Source organism: Pelophylax lessonae (assembly GCF_965119305.1).
Source record: "Pelophylax lessonae genome assembly, chromosome: 10".
Taxonomy (NCBI): Eukaryota; Metazoa; Chordata; class Amphibia; order Anura; family Ranidae; genus Pelophylax; species Pelophylax lessonae.
In genome coordinates this window covers 72,582,218-72,604,849 of record NC_138777.1, presented here as the reverse complement: position 1 = coordinate 72,604,849, position 22,632 = coordinate 72,582,218, and the positions used below count along the sequence as shown (strand labels likewise).

The window sequence follows — 22,632 nt, the reverse complement described above, 5'->3', positions numbered from 1 at the left end:
CAGATTCTGCTTTCTGAAAATGACATATTATCAAAGTGCTGTGTAGATGCACATCTTCTAAGCCAGAATTAAGCATTTAATGCAGCAATGTAAACATTGATTAGAATGCCACATTCCCTGTAATAGGCTAATTTGACTTGAGCTATGTATAGGCTTTTAAGAGCAGCAGAGATCCACCTAAAAGAGGGTGAGTATTCTGGGAAATTTTATCTACAGAGTACTTTTACCTTGCTTGTAAGGAAGAATAAAAAGCACGTTCAACAACTATAGAAAATCTATGATGACTGCCAGGGCTTTTTTTCTCAGAAAAAAGGTGCAGGAACTCAACCATGACCCCACAAAACCAACCTCCCTCTACACACACACACGCCCTCCAAACTGCATCAAATAGTTGGTGTGGTCAAATTTCACTAACAGTGGAAGGGTCTTAAAGGGGCATTAAATTCCAGAACTGCATTACGTACAGATTTAGAGGAGGGAGGAGGTGTTACACACAGAGTGCAGAGATCAGGTGTGCACTACACACAGAGTGCAAAGTCCAGAGGTGCACTAATTGCAGAGATCAAAGTTCAACCTTCTTCCACAGCTGCTTACCTCTGCATCCCCCATCCACATCTCACCTTCACCCCTCTTTAGCCTCTGCATGCAACCCCCCTCCACTGCCCCATCTTCTCCTTCCTTAAAAGCTCCACCATCTTCCACATGTCTTACTCTTGTTGCTGTATTAAACTGAAGGACCCAGCTGGCTCTAAGTACCTCCCTACACAATGTAGGTGGCTCTGCCTCTCTCACATGCAGGAAGATAATCCAGTGGGGGTGTCAGGATCTGCACTGCACCCCAGGCATCTGCATCTAACTTGTCCCTATCCTGCACTAAGTGGGACCGCTCAGGAGATCAGATCTGTGGAAGCCATTGGGAGACAAGCTGTCATCTGTAAACATAGAAGCATATACACATATAAACATATATTTACAAGTGATAGTGGTGAGCAGGGAGAAGAGGGCCTGAGCCAGAGGTGGTGGAACTGAGTTCCACCAGGTTCCAGCTGAAAAAAAGCCCAGATGACTGCAAAGAAAAAGGAAAGGTAATATTTTTATAAACGTTAAATTATGTCGCATCACAATGTGGGATGGCAATGATGGACATTTAGGTGAACTGATTTCCAAAATAGCATGAAAAATAAGGTGCTTTTATAAAACAAAAAAGCAAAAACCAAAATAGGATTTCACAAAGTAAATTTTCTCTTACAAAGCAAGTCAAATGTGCTGTTAATCAGAAGTTCTCTGCTAAGTATTTGTAGCACCCTCCTAGTCAGGTGCTAGGTAAGAGAGCGTCGTTTTGGCTCTCTCTGCTTACCAGAAGAGCAGCAGGCAAAATATTTGTGCACTCTGCTTATCAGGGAGCAGGATTGGTAGTTAGTTCTACTCAGTGTGCCCATTATGTGATTCATCTGATCTCAGGGAGTGTCCCCAGCTGATCCAATAGGGGGGTACGTTGGATGCTGGAGAAAACCTGACCAATGATAAGCAGGCTTTTGGTACTGTCCCAGGGTTTGGCACAGACAGTGGTCCATTATGGGACAGGGTATAAAAAGCCACGGGCACATTAGGTAGAGGTCTTTGGCGGGAAGCCAGGTCCAAGAAGGAGGGTGGCGGCTGCCTCCTCTTCTGCAACAGTTGATAGTGGTCACAGGCAGTCGGCCTGGTGTACCCGGTGGTGTGAGTCTGAACCCAGAGGTCCAGGAAAGCTGACTACAGGAGTTGGAGCATTGGAAAATCTGGAAAAACAGTGTCGTGAGTACAAAGGAACTTGCCCAGGGGTCTGCCCAGGAAGGGGACCACTCCGGAGTATAGAGTCAGTGGACGGTTGTCAGCTACCCAGAGAGAAAGGGGGTACTAGGGGAGTGCCCTGAAGAGAAATACTATAGGAACACTTACCTCCTCTTCATTCAAGTGGCAGGATGAAGTAGCGGCCTTGCCGTATTCTCAAGTTAAAAGTCCTCCGCATTGTGAAACAGTTGAAGTATCCCACTCATTCCTTCTCCCATCCCAATTTAAAACCACAAAAACAACATCCCCTGGACTTATCTTTGACTGAGCCAAGAACTTAAAGTGTTAAGTTTTTTGCAAACAGTTGCTACTGGTAACCCAGGGGAATCCCTAAAGTGTAATATCCAGCAGCCCTCTAGGGGGCAGTGCTACGTATTGATCACTTATATGCAGCAATGTGAGAGGTAGGCTTCAGAAATCATTATATGTCTACCTATTGTCTCCGCAGCTGCACAGAGACTCCGAATCACAACATTACAAAAACTGGGAGAAGCTTTTTGTCAGACTAATGGTGGGTATTATGCCCCTTTTTTCTATGTTAGTGAGAAATTTATTTTAATATCCTCCTTCATGTTAAGCTGGCCATGCACTAATAGAATTTCATTTAAAATCAGTGGGGTCAAATCAACATTTATTTTCAAACGTCATGACAAGAAAATTCAAAGGAACAAAATGGGAAAATTCCTCTTGAACAAATTAATTTCTAACAATCTATGTGGTTTTTGTTTGAGGAAAGTCAGTTAACGCCAAAATCTAAAGGTAAACGCAAACAAAATTTCATCAAGTCATCAGATGTAATAAGAATTTTCATACAAATGCTCATTTGAAAATCTACTAGTGTATGGCCAGTTTTAGTCTCCATGGTGCCTTTGACATTTCATCAAAAGCTGAAGATTTAGGGGTTTTTTTTATTAATAGTTTCTCACATCTTTCTAATGAAATCCTTTAATTTCATTTTAATATGAATCTTGGGTGAAAGTCAATAAATGGACCCCTTGGTATTTTTATGTCTTTTAGCTATACATTTAAAAAAATAGAGGACAGCATAATGTAAGTGATTTAATTGGTATGTGTGCCAATGATTTAATAAATCTTGTCTTCGTAAACAATTTGTGATAGAATATGTACATTGGGCAGCCGTATTTGCTTATTACATATGCAGGCTCAGCTTCCTGCTTTGTGGTACTACATTGTAATTGTTATTTACTGCTTTATATATAAACTCTGTTTATTTTTTTTCTGTTTGAATGATTTTTAGAGCCGGTTCACACTACTCCGACTTGGGACACGACTTGTGTGCCCTCAAGTCACCCCAAGTCTCTTGTCATCACAAATTCAATGTAAATGAATGAGAGCCGTCTTAATATGCACTACTGAAGTCTCTCCGACTTCAGAAAAGGTTCCTGTACTACTTCAAGGCGACCTCTATCCGACTTGTGCACATAGACTTCAATGGGAGTCGCCTCTAAAGCCCCGTACACACTTGACGAAAATCGGACGAAATATCCTCCGATTTTTCTCTGTCTTCTCAGTGTTCATTACCGTTTTTAGTCGACAGTGCATAAATGTTCACAAAATTTCTTGTCCGATTTTTCTTTTTTTTTTTTGGCACATTTGTTCCTAGACTTCCGGTTGTCAGCAACTTCAGATCATGCGCGGTCTTTCGTATCCGATTTTTCACGGACGTACTGCATACACATTAAACGAAAATCGGTCGTCTGGGGACGGACAAAAAAAAATGTGGTGTTTGTCCCTCCGTTTTTTTTCGTTGAAAATGCCGGCATCGGCTGCTGAAAGTTGTGTACACACTAGGTGAAAATCGGACGATTTCACATTGGGCGGGATATTTCGGCAGATTTTCTACTAGTGTGTACCCCACTTAAGTCCTATCCTTATCTATTTTCAAGCTACTTGTTATCAGACTTTCCAGGAAGAAGAAAAAGATTAGCCAGGCATTCCCCACAGACAAAGTCGCCTATCATTTAAGTCTCTTCAAAGTAGTGCACAAGTCTCTTCCAAGTCTCTAAAACAAGTCTCTTCAAAGTCACGCTAAAAGGTCGCTCCTTCATGGGGCGACTTTCTGGTCGCGGTAGTGTGAACCGGCTATATAGTTTAGCTGAGAATATGACAATATTACAATGCATTAGAGTCCATGGAGATTGCAATGGACCAAGGGATAATAAACAGCATTGGAAATATATTTGAAACAGATAAAATTTAAAGGTAGAATACTATTTTTGGTAAAATTATATTTGAAGGCAGTGGGGTTATTTGTTTAGAGAAATGCAATATTCTAGGATCGAAGGTGTGCCCAGTGAATTAAAATTCAATGTTTTCTAAAATTTAGTGGAAAGGTGAAAGAGCATAGATCCTGATGAGTAAGCGAAAAGATAGATAAAAGGAAAGGGTAAAAAAAAAAAGGGAGGGAGTTTGTTGTCACATCTCTGTCAGGGTATTCGTCCTGGTAGCATTATATACTGTATATACTGTATAGTAGTGGGAGAGTAGGTAGAATTGGGCTGTATATTGGTAAGCCAATATGTCCATATTTTGAGGAATATGTTATGTGAGTTCTGTTCATTTTCCATTTATCACGGTTCCATTTATTCGTTTTTGACTTGACTGCAAAATTCAGAGTCGGGTATTTTCTGGAACTACCTATCACAGCATATTCGGGTATTTTCTGGAACTAGCTATCATAGCATATTTGGGTATTTTCTGGAACAAATAAGAAAACAAAAAACAAAAACAAAAGTGCAGCGCTAATTAAAAGTTGATGTGTTGAACCTGTTAAAGTCCATTGAATACCAGTCCCATTAAAGAGGAAGTAAACCCTCCTCTGACACTTTTACCTATAGGTAAGCCTATGATAAGGCTTACCTATAGGTACTGTAAATATCTCCTAAACATGTAGCGTTTAGGAGATATTTACCTTACATGCAGCCAGTGACGTCACTGGCGCATGCGCTCTGAAGGAACGGCCGCTGGTGCCGTTCCTTCAGAGCCCCGTGGCGTGACCATCGGCATGCGCGGGAGTGACGTCACCGCGGCTTGGGGCCAATCAGATGGCCGGATGCCGCGATCCCGGAAGACGGGTGACTGGACATGTCGCCCGTCATAGAGGAAAGCGAGCGGCACGGCGGGGGCTCGTTCTAAGGTAAGTATTTGATAATGAGCTAGTATGCGATGCATACTAGCTCATTATGTTTTTCTCTTACAGGATGGAAAGAAGAAAAAAAAAATTTCGGTTTACAACCTCTTTAAAGTGCTTCAAAGAGATAAAGATGGGAAATCCCAAATTCCATGGATAGTGATGTGAAAAATAGCAGAGGTGTCACCAGCCTAAGATCTCTCACCGCTCTTACTATGTATAAAGTGACCCCCTAAAAAGGGCGGTTTCATTCGCTTTATTTACAATGGGTAAAGCCAAGATCCAGATCACTGGGATATCCTTCCATCCAGCCAGATGAATGGCACCATAAAATATAGATGGACAGTGTCCTCCCTTTGTGATGGATACACCAGGGAGAGCTCAGATGACCAAGGTTTCATCTCATATCCAGAATCCGGTTTTGCTTTGAGCGCAAAAAGTGCACAGCAGAATACTATGGTACTGTCGCCTATCCTGTCTGATATCTGACTATAGATAGGCAGCTGTGCAGTTCAATATATCAACTTTTAATTAGCGCTGCACTTTTTTATTTGTTATTTTTATTAATTTGGTGTACATTGTGCACAACTGCTGTCATTATTACTTGTTTTAACTGTTTGCGCGGATTTACTTTTTACATATATTTTATGGAACTAGCTATCGTTTATTTAGTCTCGCTGCAAAGAAGAAAGAGATTAGTTTGGTATGTTTACAAGGAATACCTATGGTCTGGTTTGGTATGTTTATAAAGTGGGGTACACACTAGTAGAAGATCTGCTGAAAATTCCCGTCCGAGGTAAAATCGTACGATTTTCGCCTAGTGTGTACACAACTTTCAGCAGCCGATGCCGACATTTTCAACGAAAAAAAACAGAAGGACAAACGCCAAAATTTTTATCGTCCGTCCCCAGACGACCAATTTTTGTTTAATGTGTAGGCAGTACGTCCGTGAAAAATCGGATACGAAAGACCGCACATGATCTGAATTTGCTGACGACCCGGAAGTCTAGGAACAAATGTCCCAAAAAAAAAAAAAAAATTTGACGAGAAATTTCGTGAACATTATGCAATGTCAACTAAAAACGGTTATGACCGCTGAGCATGAGAGAGAAAAATCGGAGGATATTTTGTCCGATTTTCGTCAAGTGTGTACGGGCCTTAAGGAAGCCCTTGGAGAGAGCCTCAGCTAGGACTTTTCTCAAGTTGTGGTGGAGGTGTAAAGAAGGCCCAGTGTGTTCCATTTCGGGAAGACCAGTGCAGGCACATGAACATATTTCTCTGCATAAGGTCAATACCAGACATGTATTAGCACACATGCACATACATTTTAGCGTGCATGCTAAGCAGCGATGCGTGAAACACTGCCAGTGCTGCTTTTCAGAGGACTACAATTAATAAACTAAACTTTTTTTTTTTTTTTACACCTTTCTGGAGTTTGCCTTTGACATCCCTTGTGTGTTTGGACTATTATTAAGTTACTAACTAATGCAGTGTTTAGCTTAGGAACATGAAGGCTTCATCCTATGATAGCAGTTTACTCATGTTTTTATTTATTTTTACAGCGTATGGGACCAGATATAGGCTCATCTGAAATATCAAGTGACTTGGATATCAAAAGGTAACTGAGGCATCCATTTTCAGTCCTTACATATGCTGGATTAGCTACTCCAGGCATAGGCTGCCTGAGACGTGTGCGTGTGTGTCAATTTCCACTCTGACTAATGTGACTGCACATTATCTCCCAATGGCTGTCCTATTGCTCAGTGTCATGGTATATAATCTGTCACTGTCAAATATCACCATATATAATATAATTTGTCATGATTAGTAAAATGGCTAGAAAAAAAAAATCACAATAGGGGTCTATTCACACATGATCACAATGCACCATAGAGCACACATTTTCTTGTGTTAAGCCCATAACATTAGACAGTCCATTCAAAATAAATGGACAGTAATGCACCTCAACTCATGAAAATTATGACATTCTGCATTTTTTTGCAGCAGAAGTACATTCTGATGATCCTATTAAAAATAATGGCACCACCGCACACCATGTGTTGTTTAACCAAGCATTACTAGCTCTAGCCAATGTGGGTGTGTTGATTATATACAGTATATTTGTTATAATAAAGTGCTATAAAACATAAAGGAGCCACACAGCTTTCCTTTTTTACCTGTTTATGCCGTTTTTGACAATATGTATTTATTTTAACAGGTAATAATTATAGAGTCTCTACTGTCACAAAAGGCTCAACTGCAGAGAGCAGCAATATTTGTTACAAGGAGTGCTAAAGACCCAAAGTACTTTACTACAATATAATTATGTCAGTAGTTAATAAGCTAGACCCAAGCTGTGCGTCATGTCTTTTTTTTTCTGTTCTTCAGGTCTGTGTAAATTATATTGTATAGATTGGAACCCTAAAATTGTTTCTGTGTGAATCCAGGACTTTAGTAAATTGGATGCCTAGGGGTCCATTCACACTTCTGTTACTTATCATGCAACCTTGGACACCAAAGTCGCATGACAAGTATTTCCACATGTGTTAGAAAATACTTAGATCCAAGAATCCCCAAAGAGGTTTACAAAATCAGTATTAGTAGCGCAGATAGCTTACATAAATGTTCCGCATAAGATAAAGTAAAGTCCTTCTGAACGTTTCAAAAAATTATATCATATAAAAAACGTCCATCTCCATGCAGAATCTTGCATCAATCCTCTCCACCAAATTGGGATCACCAGTGTGTTATGGGGTCACCAAACAGCAAATCCTCCACCTTTGTGACATAAATAGGGGCAGAGGCGGCTCTAGACTTTTTAAGGCCTTAGGCGAAATTCAAATATGAGGCCCCCCACGCACGATAAAAAAAATAAATAAGCAGGCGATATTAAAATTGACTGTATAAATTGCATATTTTAAGGCAAACATCAATACATCTCAGAACCTCAGTATTCACAGCTCTTAGAATCTTATTTTTGTAATTAAATTATTCTACAAAATATCTATACACAAACATTGGGTATAGATAAAAAGATTGTGAATGACTACTCAGTTATTCTTGTTGGTGTCTCCTAAAAGTGAAAAAAAGTTGTCGACAGTGTAGTAAAAAAAACACTATAGGGTCAAGAACACAAATGTGTATTCCATCCAATGCAGAGTGACCAGTGCCCCCAACAATGCAGAGTGACCAGTGCCCCCAACAATGCAGAGTGACCAGTGCCCCCATCCAATGCAGAGTGACCAGTGCCCCCAACAATGCAGAGTGACCAGCGCCCCCATCCAATGCAGAGTGACCAGTGCCCCCAACAATGCAGAGTGACCAGTGCCCCCAACAATGCAGAGTGACCAGTGCCCCCAACAATGCAGAGTGACCAGCGCCCCCATCCAACGCAGAGTGACCAGTGTGCCCCCAACAATGCAGAGTGACCAGCGCCCCCATTCAATGCAGAGTGACCAGCGCCCCCATTCAATGCAGAGTGACCAGCGCCCCCATCCAATGCAGAGTGACCAGCGCCCCCATCCAATGCAGAGTGACCAGTGTGCCCCCAACAATGCAGAGTGACCAGCGCCCCCATCCATGCAGAGTGACCAGCGCCCCCATCCAATGCAGAGTGACCAGCGCCCCCATCCAATGCAGAGTGACCAGCGCCCCCATCCAATGCAGAGTGACCAGCGCCCCCATCCAATGCAGAGTGAACAGCGCCCCCATCCAATGCAGAGTGAACAGCGCCCCATCCAATGCAGAGTGAACCAGCGCCCCCATCCAATGCAGAGTGACCAGCACCCCCAACAATGCAGAGTGACCAGTGCCCCCAACAATGCAGAGTGACCAGTGCCCCCAACAATGCAGAGTGACCAGTGCCCCCATCCAATGCAGAGTGACCAGTGCCCCCAACAATGCAGAGTGACCAGTGCCCCCAACAATGCAGAGTGACCAGCGCCCCCATCCAATGCAGAGTGACCAGTGCCCCCAACAATGCAGAGTGACCAGTGCCCCCAACAATGCAGAGTGACCAGTGCCCCCAACAATGCAGAGTGACCAGCGCCCCCATCCAATGCAGAGTGACCAGTGCCCCCAACAATGCAGAGTGACCAGTGCCCCCAACAATGCAGAGTGACCAGCGCCCCCATCCAATGCAGAGTGACCAGTGCCCCCAACAATGCAGAGTGACCAGTGCCCCCAACAATGCAGAGTGACCAGTGCCCCCAACAATGCAGAGTGACCAGCGCCCCCATCCAACGCAGAGTGACCAGTGTGCCCCCAACAATGCAGAGTGACCAGCGCCCCCATTCAATGCAGAGTGACCAGCGCCCCCATTCAATGCAGAGTGACCAGCGCCCCCATCCAATGCAGAGTGACCAGCGCCCCCATCCAATGCAGAGTGACCAGTGTGCCCCCAACAATGCAGAGTGACCAGCGCCCCCATCCATGCAGAGTGACCAGCGCCCCCATCCAATGCAGAGTGACCAGCGCCCCCATCCAATGCAGAGTGACCAGCGCCCCCATCCAATGCAGAGTGACCAGCGCCCCCATCCAATGCAGAGTGACCAGCGCCCCCATCCAATGCAGAGTGAACAGCGCCCCCATCCAATGCAGAGTGAACAGCGCCCCATCCAATGCAGAGTGAACCAGCGCCCCCATCCAATGCAGAGTGACCAGCACCCCCAACAATGCAGAGTGACCAGTGCCCCCAACAATGCAGAGTGACCAGTGCCTCCATCCAATGCATAGTGACCAGCACCCCCAACAATGCAGAGTGACCAGTGCCCCCAACAATGCAGAGTGACCAGTGCCTCCATCCAATGCAGAGCGACCAGTGCCTCCATCAAAATACAAATATTAGAGCTGCTGCTACAAGCCACTACTGCCTGGGCTGGCCATATAAAGAATTGTGGATGGATGGTGGTGGGGTAGTATTCCATTTAGGTCACTCACTCGCTCCGCCTGTCCTCAGGGCTGCTGATAGAAATCGTGGGGCCCTGTACAGCCTACCTGACAAGGCCCCCCTACAGAAAATATCAAAGAGATATTTTGCTAAATATACACTAAAACCAGTATTAGCTGACACAAAACACAACCTAACTTACTAAATTTCTACTAAATCTAAAATTTACAAAACTGTATTGAGGTAATAAATAAAGCTCTATGTGTGAACGAGGTCTGGGGCCTCATTCACATGGGCTATGTGGCCTGTACAGTATTAATAAGTGGATTGTTTATGTGGCTGGAGCCACCTGGAGTTGTGTGCAGGCAAACTATGTTACACTATGTGGCTGTATGAACACATCTGCAGGTCCTAATTTGAAAAGTGTATGGGTTCAGGTGTACAGCCCCCAACACAAAAAGTGGGCATTTGGGGCCACTCACCAACACCTGCCAAATTAAAACCTGCAGCTGTGTTCATATAGCTGCTGCGTCTCCATAAAGTAGCAGGTAGCTCAAGCCGCATAAGCAAATCACTCATTCACATGGCCACAGAACCTGTTTAAATGAGCCCTTTTTATTTATTTATTTTTTTTACAATTTTATTATTTTTTTACTAAAAAAACAATTTTTAAACAATCCTGTTGAGCAGATGAATGATCAGGAAGTGCTCTGTGCAGAGGCTCTTTGTTCATTCACAAACTGAAGAATATTAAACAGTTTACTATTCTTCAGTTATGAATGAGCATGGTGAGTGAAAGGTAGCTATCACTCACTCATTGTGGAAAAAGGAAAGGAAGGGGTTGGTAAATATGACATATTTACCAATCCCCACCCCTATCCTGAAACGATGCCCCTGTGTGTGGGGAGAGAAGAAGCTACTGCTGGGGGGTGTACAGGGAGATCAGAATGCTGGAGGAGGGGGGGGGGGAGTTGTATCCTGGACAGGGAAAATGATCATAGCGGATCCATAGGGGGATTGGTTTTGGGGATAATCCAGATTAATGATTAATAAATATCCATAGAATTATTTGCAAATTAAAAAAATAATAATAATAAATATTTTATATATATAGTAAAATGATTAAGGGTTATTATAGGTAAGGGAATGGGACTGACCTGTAGTTAAAGAGGAAGTAAACCCTCCTCTGACACTTTTACCTATAGGTAAGCCTATGATAAGGCTTACCTATAGGTACTGTAAATATCTCCTAAACATGTACCGTTTAGGAGATATTTACTTTACATGCAGCCAGTGACATCACTGGCGCATGCGCTTTGAAGGAACGGCCGCTGGTGCCTTTCCTTCAGAGCCCCGTGCCGTGACCGTCGGCTCCGGCACGCGTGCACGGGAGTGATGTCACTGCGGCTCCGGCCAATCAGATGGCCGGATGCCGCGATCCCGGAAGACGGGCGACTGGACATGTCGCCCGTCATACAGGTGAGTGAGCAGCACGGCGGGGGCTCGTTCTAAGGTAAGTATTTCATAATGAGCTAGTATGCGATGCACACTAGCTCATTATGTGTTTCTCTTTCAGGTAGCAGCAAAAAAAAAAAAAACTTCGAGGGTTTACAACCTCTTTAAGGATGCAATTGAACTAGTGCTGAGACTAAGCCCCGGTTCACACTTGTGCGAGTGCAGGGTTCGCATGTAATGTCAGAGCGCACTGCTCCGATATTACATGCGATCGGCTGTGCGGTGCGAGTTTAGCCATATACTTTGTATGGCTAAATTCGCACCGCACCCGCAGCAAAAATGCACAGGACCCTTTTTGGAAGCCGCATCAGGATCGGATCGCACAGCGGTTCACACTTGTGCGATTCGATCCTGTGCGAACTGCACGATCGCACTGTGATATGCGATCAAACTGGGGGTGTCGTTAAGATTACATTGACACCCCCAGCGTATCGCATATGGCAGTGTGAACTGCCGGGGGTGCGTGTGCGATGCGGGAACAGGCTGCGGATTCGCAGCCTTCCCGCATCGCATAAATGTGACCCGGACCTCAATTAGGAATCCTGTAATGATAGATCCAAGCTATAGGTATTAGGAAATGGGGCGTTATTAATCAGAATGACGACTAGTAAAGGGGTAAATAGAAGTGATTTATCAGTGATACATAGATTTGTAGAAGCATATTTGAGGATTCCCCTTGGGGTGGGACTTTGGAGGTCACTCAAAAGATATACAAAAAGTTGTATTTAAATATATATTGGTTTTATTACAAAAATAATAAAAAGTAAACATACACAAATAACATTGAAAGCTAATAAAATTATTGGCAAAACTGATATTGATATGAAGGTGTGCAAATCACTCAACCAATTATTCCAAGCAAGATCCGACGTTTCAAGGTAAGAACCTCTTCTTCAGGGATTTTTTGGGGAATAATTTTATCTGTAAGTATTGAAGAAATATATCAAAGCAAACAAGCAGTTGTTGATAATATAAAATATAGCAACAAAGTATTCATATGAACATGTTTTTGAGTATAGACATACATTCATTATAGAACAACATTGTAAGTAAAAAAACGTTGTATACACTTACATGGTTGAAGGATGCATGGACACCACAATTGTTTTGCCATAGATTAAAAACATGGAACATTAGCAACACCCACAGAAATCATCGTCAGCCTTGTCTATAAAAGGGAGGTTTGGTATTTGGAGTGGATCCAATAAAGAATATAGCATATGGTAGAAAGTGTGCAGACCAGAGGGGGCCCAAATTGCTCCAGCTGGAGTCCAAATTGGCTCAACCAAGGGGGCGGGGGTCAGTCACAGTAATGCTGTAAATAGCAAGGAGATACAATGAATAAGACGTAAAAGATAAAAATAAAATACAAAAATGTTTGTTTTATCTGGGTACAATGTACAGAGAGTACAATGACGCAGCAAAACCAAAAATATGCACGTATATACAAATACTACATATATAAAAGGCAATAGCCCGATAGATATATGTCTAATGAGTGCATGTGTGGCATCTTACTAGGATCAGGCATGGTTGATAGCACTGCTAAAAAAGAAGCTAGTGCATAGAGTTAAATAGAGCCCATGCTCTAGCAATTTTGTGACTATAGAGGATAGCCAGTGAGACTGGATATATAGAGATGAAATATAGTCATGACATAGGCTAAATGTGCATATTTGTATATGAATAAAGGTTGGTAAATCCCTTTGAAATAATGAGAACTGACCTTAAGACATCAGACTCCAAGGCAAACTTCCTCCCAGCAGTGGATGTACTCAGTACTCCATGCTGGGAGTGGTGCCTAAATAGGAGCGCAGTCCGATGAGAGCAATCAAGCTGATTGCATCTCCGCCCCCTGGTGGCCCTGGGCTCCCTGAGCGGCGCTCGCCAGACCTGCCCATAACTACGCCTCGATGACCACAGGAAGTGCGTCACCGGAACGAGAGGCCAGAGGCGTAGCCGGCGGGCGTCTCCCACCGGCACGGGATGTGACGTCGCTGAGGCACACGAATGCGTACAGCGGCGTGTCCCGGAAGTGGAGAGGACATCCGGAGATGTCAGCAGGAAAGGTCCCCACCGCCAGGAATCTCTGGGTCTTGTATAACAGACCCGGACCCCGTGCCGGGCTAGAGCAAAGGGTCCCCGAGGATGCACGAACACATCCACACAAAAGAATGTCAATCAAACAGATGCATGTACTCTATATAATACATGCAAGTATTAGAAACAGAGATGTCTACATGTTGTGACCATAATAACATCAACTATTATGATCTTGGGCTATTTTGTGCTATAGTGGTGCCAATTGGCCACTTGTTACTAGGCAGCCAAACATACACTCAGCTGCTCTAGTGACCAAAAAGAATATATATAATACATATTAGTATCAAGGCTGAATCGACGAGGCCGTAGGTGGTGTCAGTTCCATGTCCTTTTACAAAATATTTCAAATAAATCCATTACATTGCATAGACAGAAAAATGTGGGTAGTCAGGTGAATATACAGAGTATCCAAGGAGCTTGGTAGGGAGAGCGTACTATGTGAGAAACTCTGGGAGGAGGAAGATGTCATCTCTCCATACCACCAGAGGCAAACCCCTCCAAAAAAGGTCTAAACGACACCATGTCGTTAAGGCCTGGGGGTTCCGTTGCCCTTAGCGAATGGATCCATCTCAGCTCCATTTGGAGGAGGCGCTTATTCCAGTCGCCTCCTCTGGGGCTGGGATGGATCCGGTCGAGGGCCAAAAACTTGATCTTGGGGAATTTGCCCCCATGTGCACTAGACACATGGCGGCCCAAAGGCAAATCGGGGTCACGTTTACGCATACTTCTAATATGCTTGTACATGCGTTTCCAAAATTCTAATTTAGTTTTTCCAACATAAAAACAATTACATTCGCAAATCAAAAGGTATACAATGCCGATAGTCCTACAATTCACAAAGTGCTTGGCCTTAAACCTCTGGCCATTGGGGAGGATAGGATTCTGCATGGTATGCATGTAACTACAATAGTGGCATGCCCCACAAGAAAAAGTACCTTTGTACTTGCATGGATCGAAAGTAGACTGGCTTTTTAGTTCACTATGCACCAGTCTATCCTTCAAAGCTGGTGCCCGTTTGTATGAGATTGATGGTTTATAAGGTATGTGTGGGCTTAGAACTGGATCCAAGGCTAAAATATGCCAATATTTTTCAATAATTTTCCTTAGGTCCTGATGTTGCTGAGAGAAAGTGGTAATGATCCTCAGAGTATCATCATTTTCACGGACTCTAGGGACAAGAAGTGAGTCTCTGTCGCTTAACAATGCCTTCTTATATGCAGATTTTAGCAGCTTGCGAGAGTAGCCTCTCGCAAGCAATCTATCCCTCAAACCGGTGGCTGCTGTTTTGAAAGTATCCACGTTGGTACAGTTACGACGTAAACGTAGGTATTGGCTCGACGGGATTGAGCGAATAAGCGGTTGGGGGTGAAAGCTCGTGGCGTGGAGGATGGTGTTCCCAGCAGTGGGCTTACGAAAAAGTCCACTGCGGAGAACACCATCCCCATCACAGAAGACCTCAACGTCCAAAAAAGTTATCCTAGTGGTATCGGCATGCATCGTGAATTTTAGATTAAATTCATTACGATTAAGTCTCTCCATGCATCTATTAAGCAGCTCTCTAGGTCCATCCCAAATCACAAAAACATCATCAATATATCGCATCCATGTGCGGATGCAGTCAGTGTATATCGTGAGATCTTCATCTGCCAAAATTGTTTTCTCCCACTCCCCCAGGTACAAATTGGCGTAGGATGGGGCACAACATGTGCCCATCGCTACGCCTTGTACCTGGAGGAAGTGGGAGCCCTGAAATGAAAAAACGTTGTGTGTTAAAATGAAATCCAACATAGACAGCATAAACTCCCCATATGCGTCCAGGCCCATACTGGTGGCGATTGTGTGGCGTACAGCTGCGACCCCCCTAGAATGGGGGATCGAGCTGTACAATGCCTCAACATCAATCGCCACCAGAAGACACCCAGGAGGCAGGGTGAGATCACTGATCTTTTGTAAGAAATGTATAGTGTCGCGTATGTGAGATGGGAGTTTGACAACAAAAGGTTTCAAAAATTTATCAAGGACTTTGCTTGCGCTGTCTGTAATAGACCCACACCCAGAGATGATGGGCCTCCCTGGGGGGTCCCCAAGGTCCTTATGGACCTTGGGAGGGCATAAAAAGTTGGAACCACCGGAAAAGATGGGCGAATGTACTCCCAGGTGTCTTTGGTGATAACGTTATGCAAATAGGCTGTGTCTACTAACTTATAGAATGCAGTATTGTATTTGGTTATAATATCATTGGTAATAGGTCTATACCATTCACGGTTCCATAATATTTTTTGACACATATGGATGTACTGTACATCGTCCATTAGGACGATGTTGCCCCCTTTATCCGATGGCTTAATTATAATTGATTTGTTTTTTGCAAGGGAGTTTATAGCTTGACGTTGTTGGAATGTAATGTTAGATGCATGTGGAGACCTAATTCTTAACTTATCCACGTCATTGGAAACCATTTTCAAAAAGGCGTTTATATTTGAGTTCTGTATCGGGGGACATTTGTCGGATTTTTTCTTCACAATGGGATGAGGACATGAAGATTCATTGGGTGCTTGATCAACGCTTGCTAATAGCAGGGGAAGATCAACGCGGTCAATGAGATCCTCGTTTTCTTCTAAAAGCGAGATCAAAGTTTCAAGGGCAGGGTTATGCGGAGTATTCAGAGATGTAGCTTTGGGTTCTTTGTTGAATAATACTTTGAAATTTAATTTGCGTGCAAATAGATGCAGGTCCTTGACAAAATCAAATTTGTCAAGGCCTGCATCCGGACAAAAGCTTAATCCCTTCCGAAGAGCCGTGGATTCATCTTCCGTTAAGATATGGCTTGAAAGATTAATAATAGTAGACTCTGTGGGGGGTGAGGGGGGAGTAATTAGATGGGTGGTTTTGATGTGTGGGGCTGTGGGGATAGCTGGTGAGCTTGTTGGTGAAGAATCTCTAAAAAAGAGGCGTGTTGTAAATCAATGGTGCTGGTAAAAGAAGAAGGGGGTTGGGTGGATGAGGGGTTAGTAACTAATGAGGTCTGGTGATGTGGTGGTGGTTGAAGGTTGTTTTCAGCTAATTGATTTGTAGCAGGTGATTTGAAAAGGGGATAGACATTTTTAGAAGTGGATTTTGTGTTAGGTTTTTTTGAGGAAGATTGATTGCCATGTATATCACCTGGGAAGGGTCTTTTGGGACGATCATTATTAAATGTTTTTGGATTGGAATAAGGATGTTTAACATTTGTTGGTATAGATGGATCGGTTTTTCTATTGATGTTAGAATTATGTTTACGTGTTGTCCAATCATACGCTTTTCCTAATTTAAATGTGTTTTTATCACGATTAAACTTTTTTTGTTTTTTACTCATGATGTTCTTGTTAAATAGGTCTAGGTGTTGTTTTAATTTGGACTCGCGATCCTTAAATGTCTTATGGGTTTTGAAGTTTTGAATTTTTTCACAAAGTGAAGAAATTTCTGTATCCAAGTTTTTTGATCTCAGGGTATACTCCTCGACGAGGTGTTTCATTAAAGAGGTCGAGCAGTCACGAAGTGACTGTTCCCACTTCAATTTGAAGGATGGACTTATGTCGTCCAGTGTGGGGAAAATTTGGACTTTAAGTCCAAAGGGATTGATGTTATCTCTGAGGTAGTCGCCAAAAGATTTTACATGCCAAAAAAAAGAAGACTTCTTTTCTAATAATTTTGTTAATTGAAAAAAACATGAAAAAATCTCGATATCTATGTATTCCTTTTGATTGTACTCATGTGTATATTGAGACATAAGTGTCTCCCAGTCATCTCCTACAAACCCCGACATTATAATCACCCACAATATTAATGTCTTATGCAATGAAATACCACTATAATATTACATGTAGAATACAAGTGATCCAAACAGTCATAAAGAAAGAAAAAAGTCAAAAAATTGTCATGAAGCAAAGGACAGGGGATGTGAGCCAAGCAACATCCCGAGCCTTTTAAAGGCTTCAAACAGGGACAGCAGTGGGAGTGAGCGGGGATACGGTATTTGCTACCAAAATGTACAAAATGGAAGGTGTGCTCTCACTGTGTCCCTAAATATGAGTGCCACATCCCGATATGAGAAGCATATTTGAGGATTCCCCTTGGGGTGGGACTTTGGAGGTCACTCAAAAGATATACAAAAAATTGTATTTAAATATATATTGGTTTTATTACAAAAATAATAAAAAGTAAACATACACAAATAACATTGAAAGCTAATAAAATTATTGGCAAAACTGATATTGATATGAAGGTGTGCAAATCACTCAACCAATTATTCCAAGCAAGATCCGACGTTTCAAGGTAAGAACCTCTTCTTCAGGGATTTTTTGGGGAATAATTTTATCTGTAAGTATTGAAGAAATATATCAAAGCAAACAAGCAGTTGTTGATAATATAAAATATAGCAACAAAGTATTCATATGAACATGTTTTTGAGTATAGACATACATTCATTATAGAACAACATTGTAAGTAAAAAAACGTTGTATACACTTACATGGTTGAAGGATGCATGATGGACACCACAATTGTTTTGCCATAGATTAAAAACATGGAACATTAGCAACACCCACAGAAATCATCGTCAGCCTTGTCTATAAAAGGGAGGTTTGGTATTTGGAGTGGATCCAATAAAGAATATAGCATATGGTAGAAAGTGTGCAGACCAGAGGGGGCCCAAATTGCTCCAGCTGGAGTCCAAATTGGCTCAGCTTGATTGCTCTCATCGGACTGCGCTCCTATTTACGCACCACTCCCAGCATGGAGTACTGAGTACATCCACTGCTGGGAGGAAGTTTGCCTTGGAGTCTGATGTCTTAAGGTCAGTTCTCATTATTTCAAAGGGATTTACCAACCTTTATTCATATACAAATATGCACATTTAGCCTATGTCATGACTATATTTCATCTCTATATATCCAGTCTCACTGGCTATCCTCTATAGTCACAAAATTGCTAGAGCATGGGCTCTATTTAACTCTATGCACTAGCTTCTTTTTTAGCAGTGCTATCAACCATGCCTGATCCTAGTAAGATGCCACACATGCACTCATTAGACATATATCTATCGGGCTATTGCCTTTTATATGTGTAGTATTTGTATATACGTGTATATTTTTGGTTTTGCTGCGTCATTGTACTCTCTGTACATTGTACCCAGATAAAACAAACATTTTTGTATTTTATTTTTATCTTTTACGTCTTATTCATTGTATCTCCTTGCTATTTACAGCATTACTGTGACTGACCCCCGCCCCCTTGGTTGAGCCAATTTGGACTCCAGCTGGAGCAATTTGGGCCCCCTCTGGTCTGCACACTTTCTACCATATGCTATATTCTTTATTGGATCCACTCCAAATACCAAACCTCCCTTTTATAGACAAGGCTGACGATGATTTCTGTGGGTGTTGCTAATGTTCCATGTTTTTAATCTATGGCAAAACAATTGTGGTGTCCATGCATCCTTCAACCATGTAAGTGTATACAACGTTTTTTTACTTACAATGTTGTTCTATAATGAATGTATGTCTATACTCAAAAACATGTTCATATGAATACTTTGTTGCTATATTTTATATTATCAACAACTGCTTGTTTGCTTTGATATATTTCTTCAATACTTACAGATAAAATTATTCCCCAAAAAATCCCTGAAGAAGAGGTTCTTACCTTGAAACGTCGGATCTTGCTTGAAATAATTGGTTGAGTGATTTGCACACCTTCATATCAATATCAGTTTTGCCAATAATTTTATTAGCTTTCAATGTTATTTGTGTATGTTTACTTTTTATTATTTTTGTAATAAAACCAATATATATTTAAATACAATTTTTTGTATATCTTTTGAGTGACCTCCAAAGTCCCACCCCAAGGGGAATCCTCAAATATGCTTCTCATATCGGGATGTGGCACTCATATTTAGGGACACAGTGAGAGCACACCTTCCACCTAGATTTGTAGAAGGGAACTGAGTCTGTTATGGGTGATGATAGTGTTGAAGGGGGAGAAGAAATGACATTACATAGGGGAATGAGTGATTTGTGGCAATGAGTTGTGGGAGAAGCAGACTAGAAGAGAGCCTCAGCCACATAAACACTGAGCCAGGCTGGATAAGATAAGAGACATCTATGGCTATAATAACGGTGTCAGGGAGGCAGAGCAGAAAAGGACATACAAGCTGGGCAGTTGCAGGAACAGGATGGACTGTGAGACAGGACCGATCACATGGGAGAGGGAGTGAATGCACAATCAACTTAACTGAGTTAACTGAGAAGGGAGAAAGATACGAGCATAATTGGAGGGATGGGGGGGGGAGGGGTGATATATGACAGGGACAGGAAGCATCCTAAAGCAGGGCAAGAATCTGGGGGGGACGGGCTGGTCTGAGAAACAGGTAGATAGAAGGTAATGCAGGAAGCAGAGCTAAGATCATCAGAGCACTGAGGCACGCAGGGAGAGAATGAAGGAATGCTGTGAATTGGCTGCAGAGGGAGAGAGTCCCTTGTCAGCTGCCAGGCCCGGTACACAAGGACCAGTGGTACCCCCTTATCAGCAGCCCTGTCTGTCCTTACCTTTTTCTCTCTTCTGCTCTTCTCTTCTCCTGGTACCACCGGCGGGAGAATGCAGGGGAGGAGTTATGTTGAGTCGTGATGTCTTCGCTCTCCATTGGCTGATTGCAGGACCAGGAGGAGGAGACTCACAGCAGAGCACAGCACAGCACGCACGGGTGAAACCGTGATGTGAGTGCGGGGCCAAGGTTTTTCAATCCTGTACTAGCGCCGGCGCCGCGGCAATGTGGATGCGGCCACCGGCGGCCAAGAATACATTTCTACTTATATTATTTACTGGGTAGAAAGGCGGCCGCGAGGCCCCTTGAAGCGCGAGGCCTCAGGCGGCCGCCTAAACTGCCTAATTAGAGAGCCGCCTCTGAATAGGGGGATGGCAACTCACCAGTATCACAGATGCACCGGTCGGCGATATTGGTCTGGCTCACTCTCTCCTCGCTGATGCCCCCGGTGCATCTGTGATACCACCTATTTGAGATTATGAAGGCTTTTGATTTTTATGCGTTTGTGAGTACATTTTAATTGGGTTTGTGATTAATAAAGTGTGGAGTGGTCAAACAATATCACACTAGTGCGGTTTCCCTCTCTTTGTCTTCCTTAACCTGGTTGATGGGAGCATTACTTGGAGGAAAAGGGACGCAAGACACGGTTTAAGGAAAGACACATTCGGCAGCTGTAGCTGATCCAGGAAGGAGTTTTGTGTTCTTTGCCTTTTTGCCTGTCCTATGAGAATAGGTGGGCTACGTTGTCTGGTGAGTTGCCATCCCCCTATTTATGTCACAAAGGTGGAGGATTTGCTGTTTGGTGACCCCATAACACACTGGTGATCCCAATTTGGTGGAGAGGATTGATGCGAGATTCTGCATGGAGATGGACGTTTTTTATATGATATAATTTTTTTAAACGTTCAGAAGGACTTTACTTTATCTTATGCGGAACATTTATGTGAGCTATCTGCGCTACTAATACTGATTTTGTAATCCTCTTTGGGGATTCTTGGATCTAAGTATTTTCTAACAGATTTCATTTTACAAGTAGCTGCGATAGATCTTTAACAAGATTAATTGGTTGTATTGAATTCACTTGTATTTCCCCATGTTTTCCAATGATAACCATCCAAATACTGTATGTGCGATCTAAAGTTGCAGTGACATCAAAGTAATTCATGTACTACTTTGGTCTGTCTTTCATGCAATTTAAGGGCCATAGATTTCTAATATTACCCCTCAAAAGTTGCTTGAAAGTCGTACTTGAATGTTATACAATGCAGCAGTTGTGCAATAGTTGTCACTGGTCAAAGCCAAAGTTGTATCCAAGTTGCACCCATCCACAGGTTCACTCCAAAAACTTTTGAGCTGTACATATGTGAATAAAAAAAAATCTCTTGTAAGCCTACAACATATAAAATATTTGGTATTGTCTCCACGCCGGCCACTTATTACATTTCTTTAATCTAACCTTTATTCATTAAATTAAATAGACATGTTGAATTTTCTTAGTTCTAAAAAGAAATGTACTAAAACCATACAGGAACAACAATGTATAATGCTTTGTTTAATACAATCACTTGCATCATTATCGTTGTGTTGTTTTTTTTTTTCAATTTCTTGGTATGCCTTTCCAGAGAATTTCTAAAAAAAATATTAAATGGCTTTGATGGTAATTAAATATATAGTATGGTGTTGGAGCATATTTTTCAATTCTTTCCAGTAGGGTTGATTTTAGGGCAGTCCCAGAAATTGTGCATATAAATCCCCTAAGTTGCTGAAATTGCTGGCTTTTATTAAATGTCGGTTGCAATTTGTTCTACTGTAAGAAACTATTGTGTGAAAATGGTATAGAACTTTTCTTATATACTGTAAATAGATAGTTTGCTAGTGTTTGGGACAGATTACTTTTTGCTTTTCTCTAGGTCAAATTCTAGACCTGTATATTTCTCAAACAAATTCTCAGATAGGAAAATTGGGAGACAGGAATTATCTGGAAAATATCAAGAATAGAGATGGAAGATAAAATAATGTAATCTCAGTGCATATGAGCAGGCAATAAAGTGGAAGTAAAACTACTACCCCCCTAATCCTACCTATACTGTATAGTGCTGGTAAAAAAAAAATATCTGTGTAAATACTTATTTCTGGTCTAATGTGATGTAGAAGCTCCAGCCCCCCTCTGTTGTGGAGTGGCTGCTGCGGGAGAGGAGGCAGCGCCGACAATGGATGGGTAATGTGACGTCACAGCTCCTGGAATTCAGCTCTGCTGTCGAGCTTTCCATGACACAGAGGAGCTGCAGCTTCCCGATCGGGTGACTTTAGTGGATTGAAATAAGATATTTACACATCTTTTTTACCAGCACTATACAGCATAGGTAGGAGGTCGAGGGAAGCAATGTTTTTAAGCAGATTTACATGTAGCCTTTACTTAAAAATTGTCAGTGGATGACTAAAGGTTGAAGAAAGAAGATTTCAGACCAGGCGGAAATGCCAGAAAATATGGTGCAAGTGGTGGCTCTATTAGTGCTAAAGAAGAGCAGACTGAAATCCAAGTTTGTATTAATTGTTGGGCTGTCT

The 22,632-nt window shown here is 42.4% G+C and overlaps 1 protein-coding gene across 1 annotated transcript in view; it reads left to right on the top strand.

Moving 5' to 3' along the window:
- LOC309565944 (uncharacterized protein) overlaps positions 1 to 22,065 on the top strand; it is a gene marked incomplete at its 3' end in the record, with an annotated part of 40,589 nt that extends 18,524 nt beyond the window's left edge. The window contains exons 7-9 of the mRNA XM_082270973.1: positions 2,279 to 2,341; positions 6,544 to 6,599; positions 21,978 to 22,065. Coding sequence (XP_082127099.1) covers positions 2,279 to 2,341; positions 6,544 to 6,599; positions 21,978 to 22,065 — 207 coding nt within the window. The remainder of the gene's footprint in view (positions 1 to 2,278; positions 2,342 to 6,543; positions 6,600 to 21,977) is intronic.
- Positions 22,066 to 22,632: the final 567 nt, after the last annotated feature.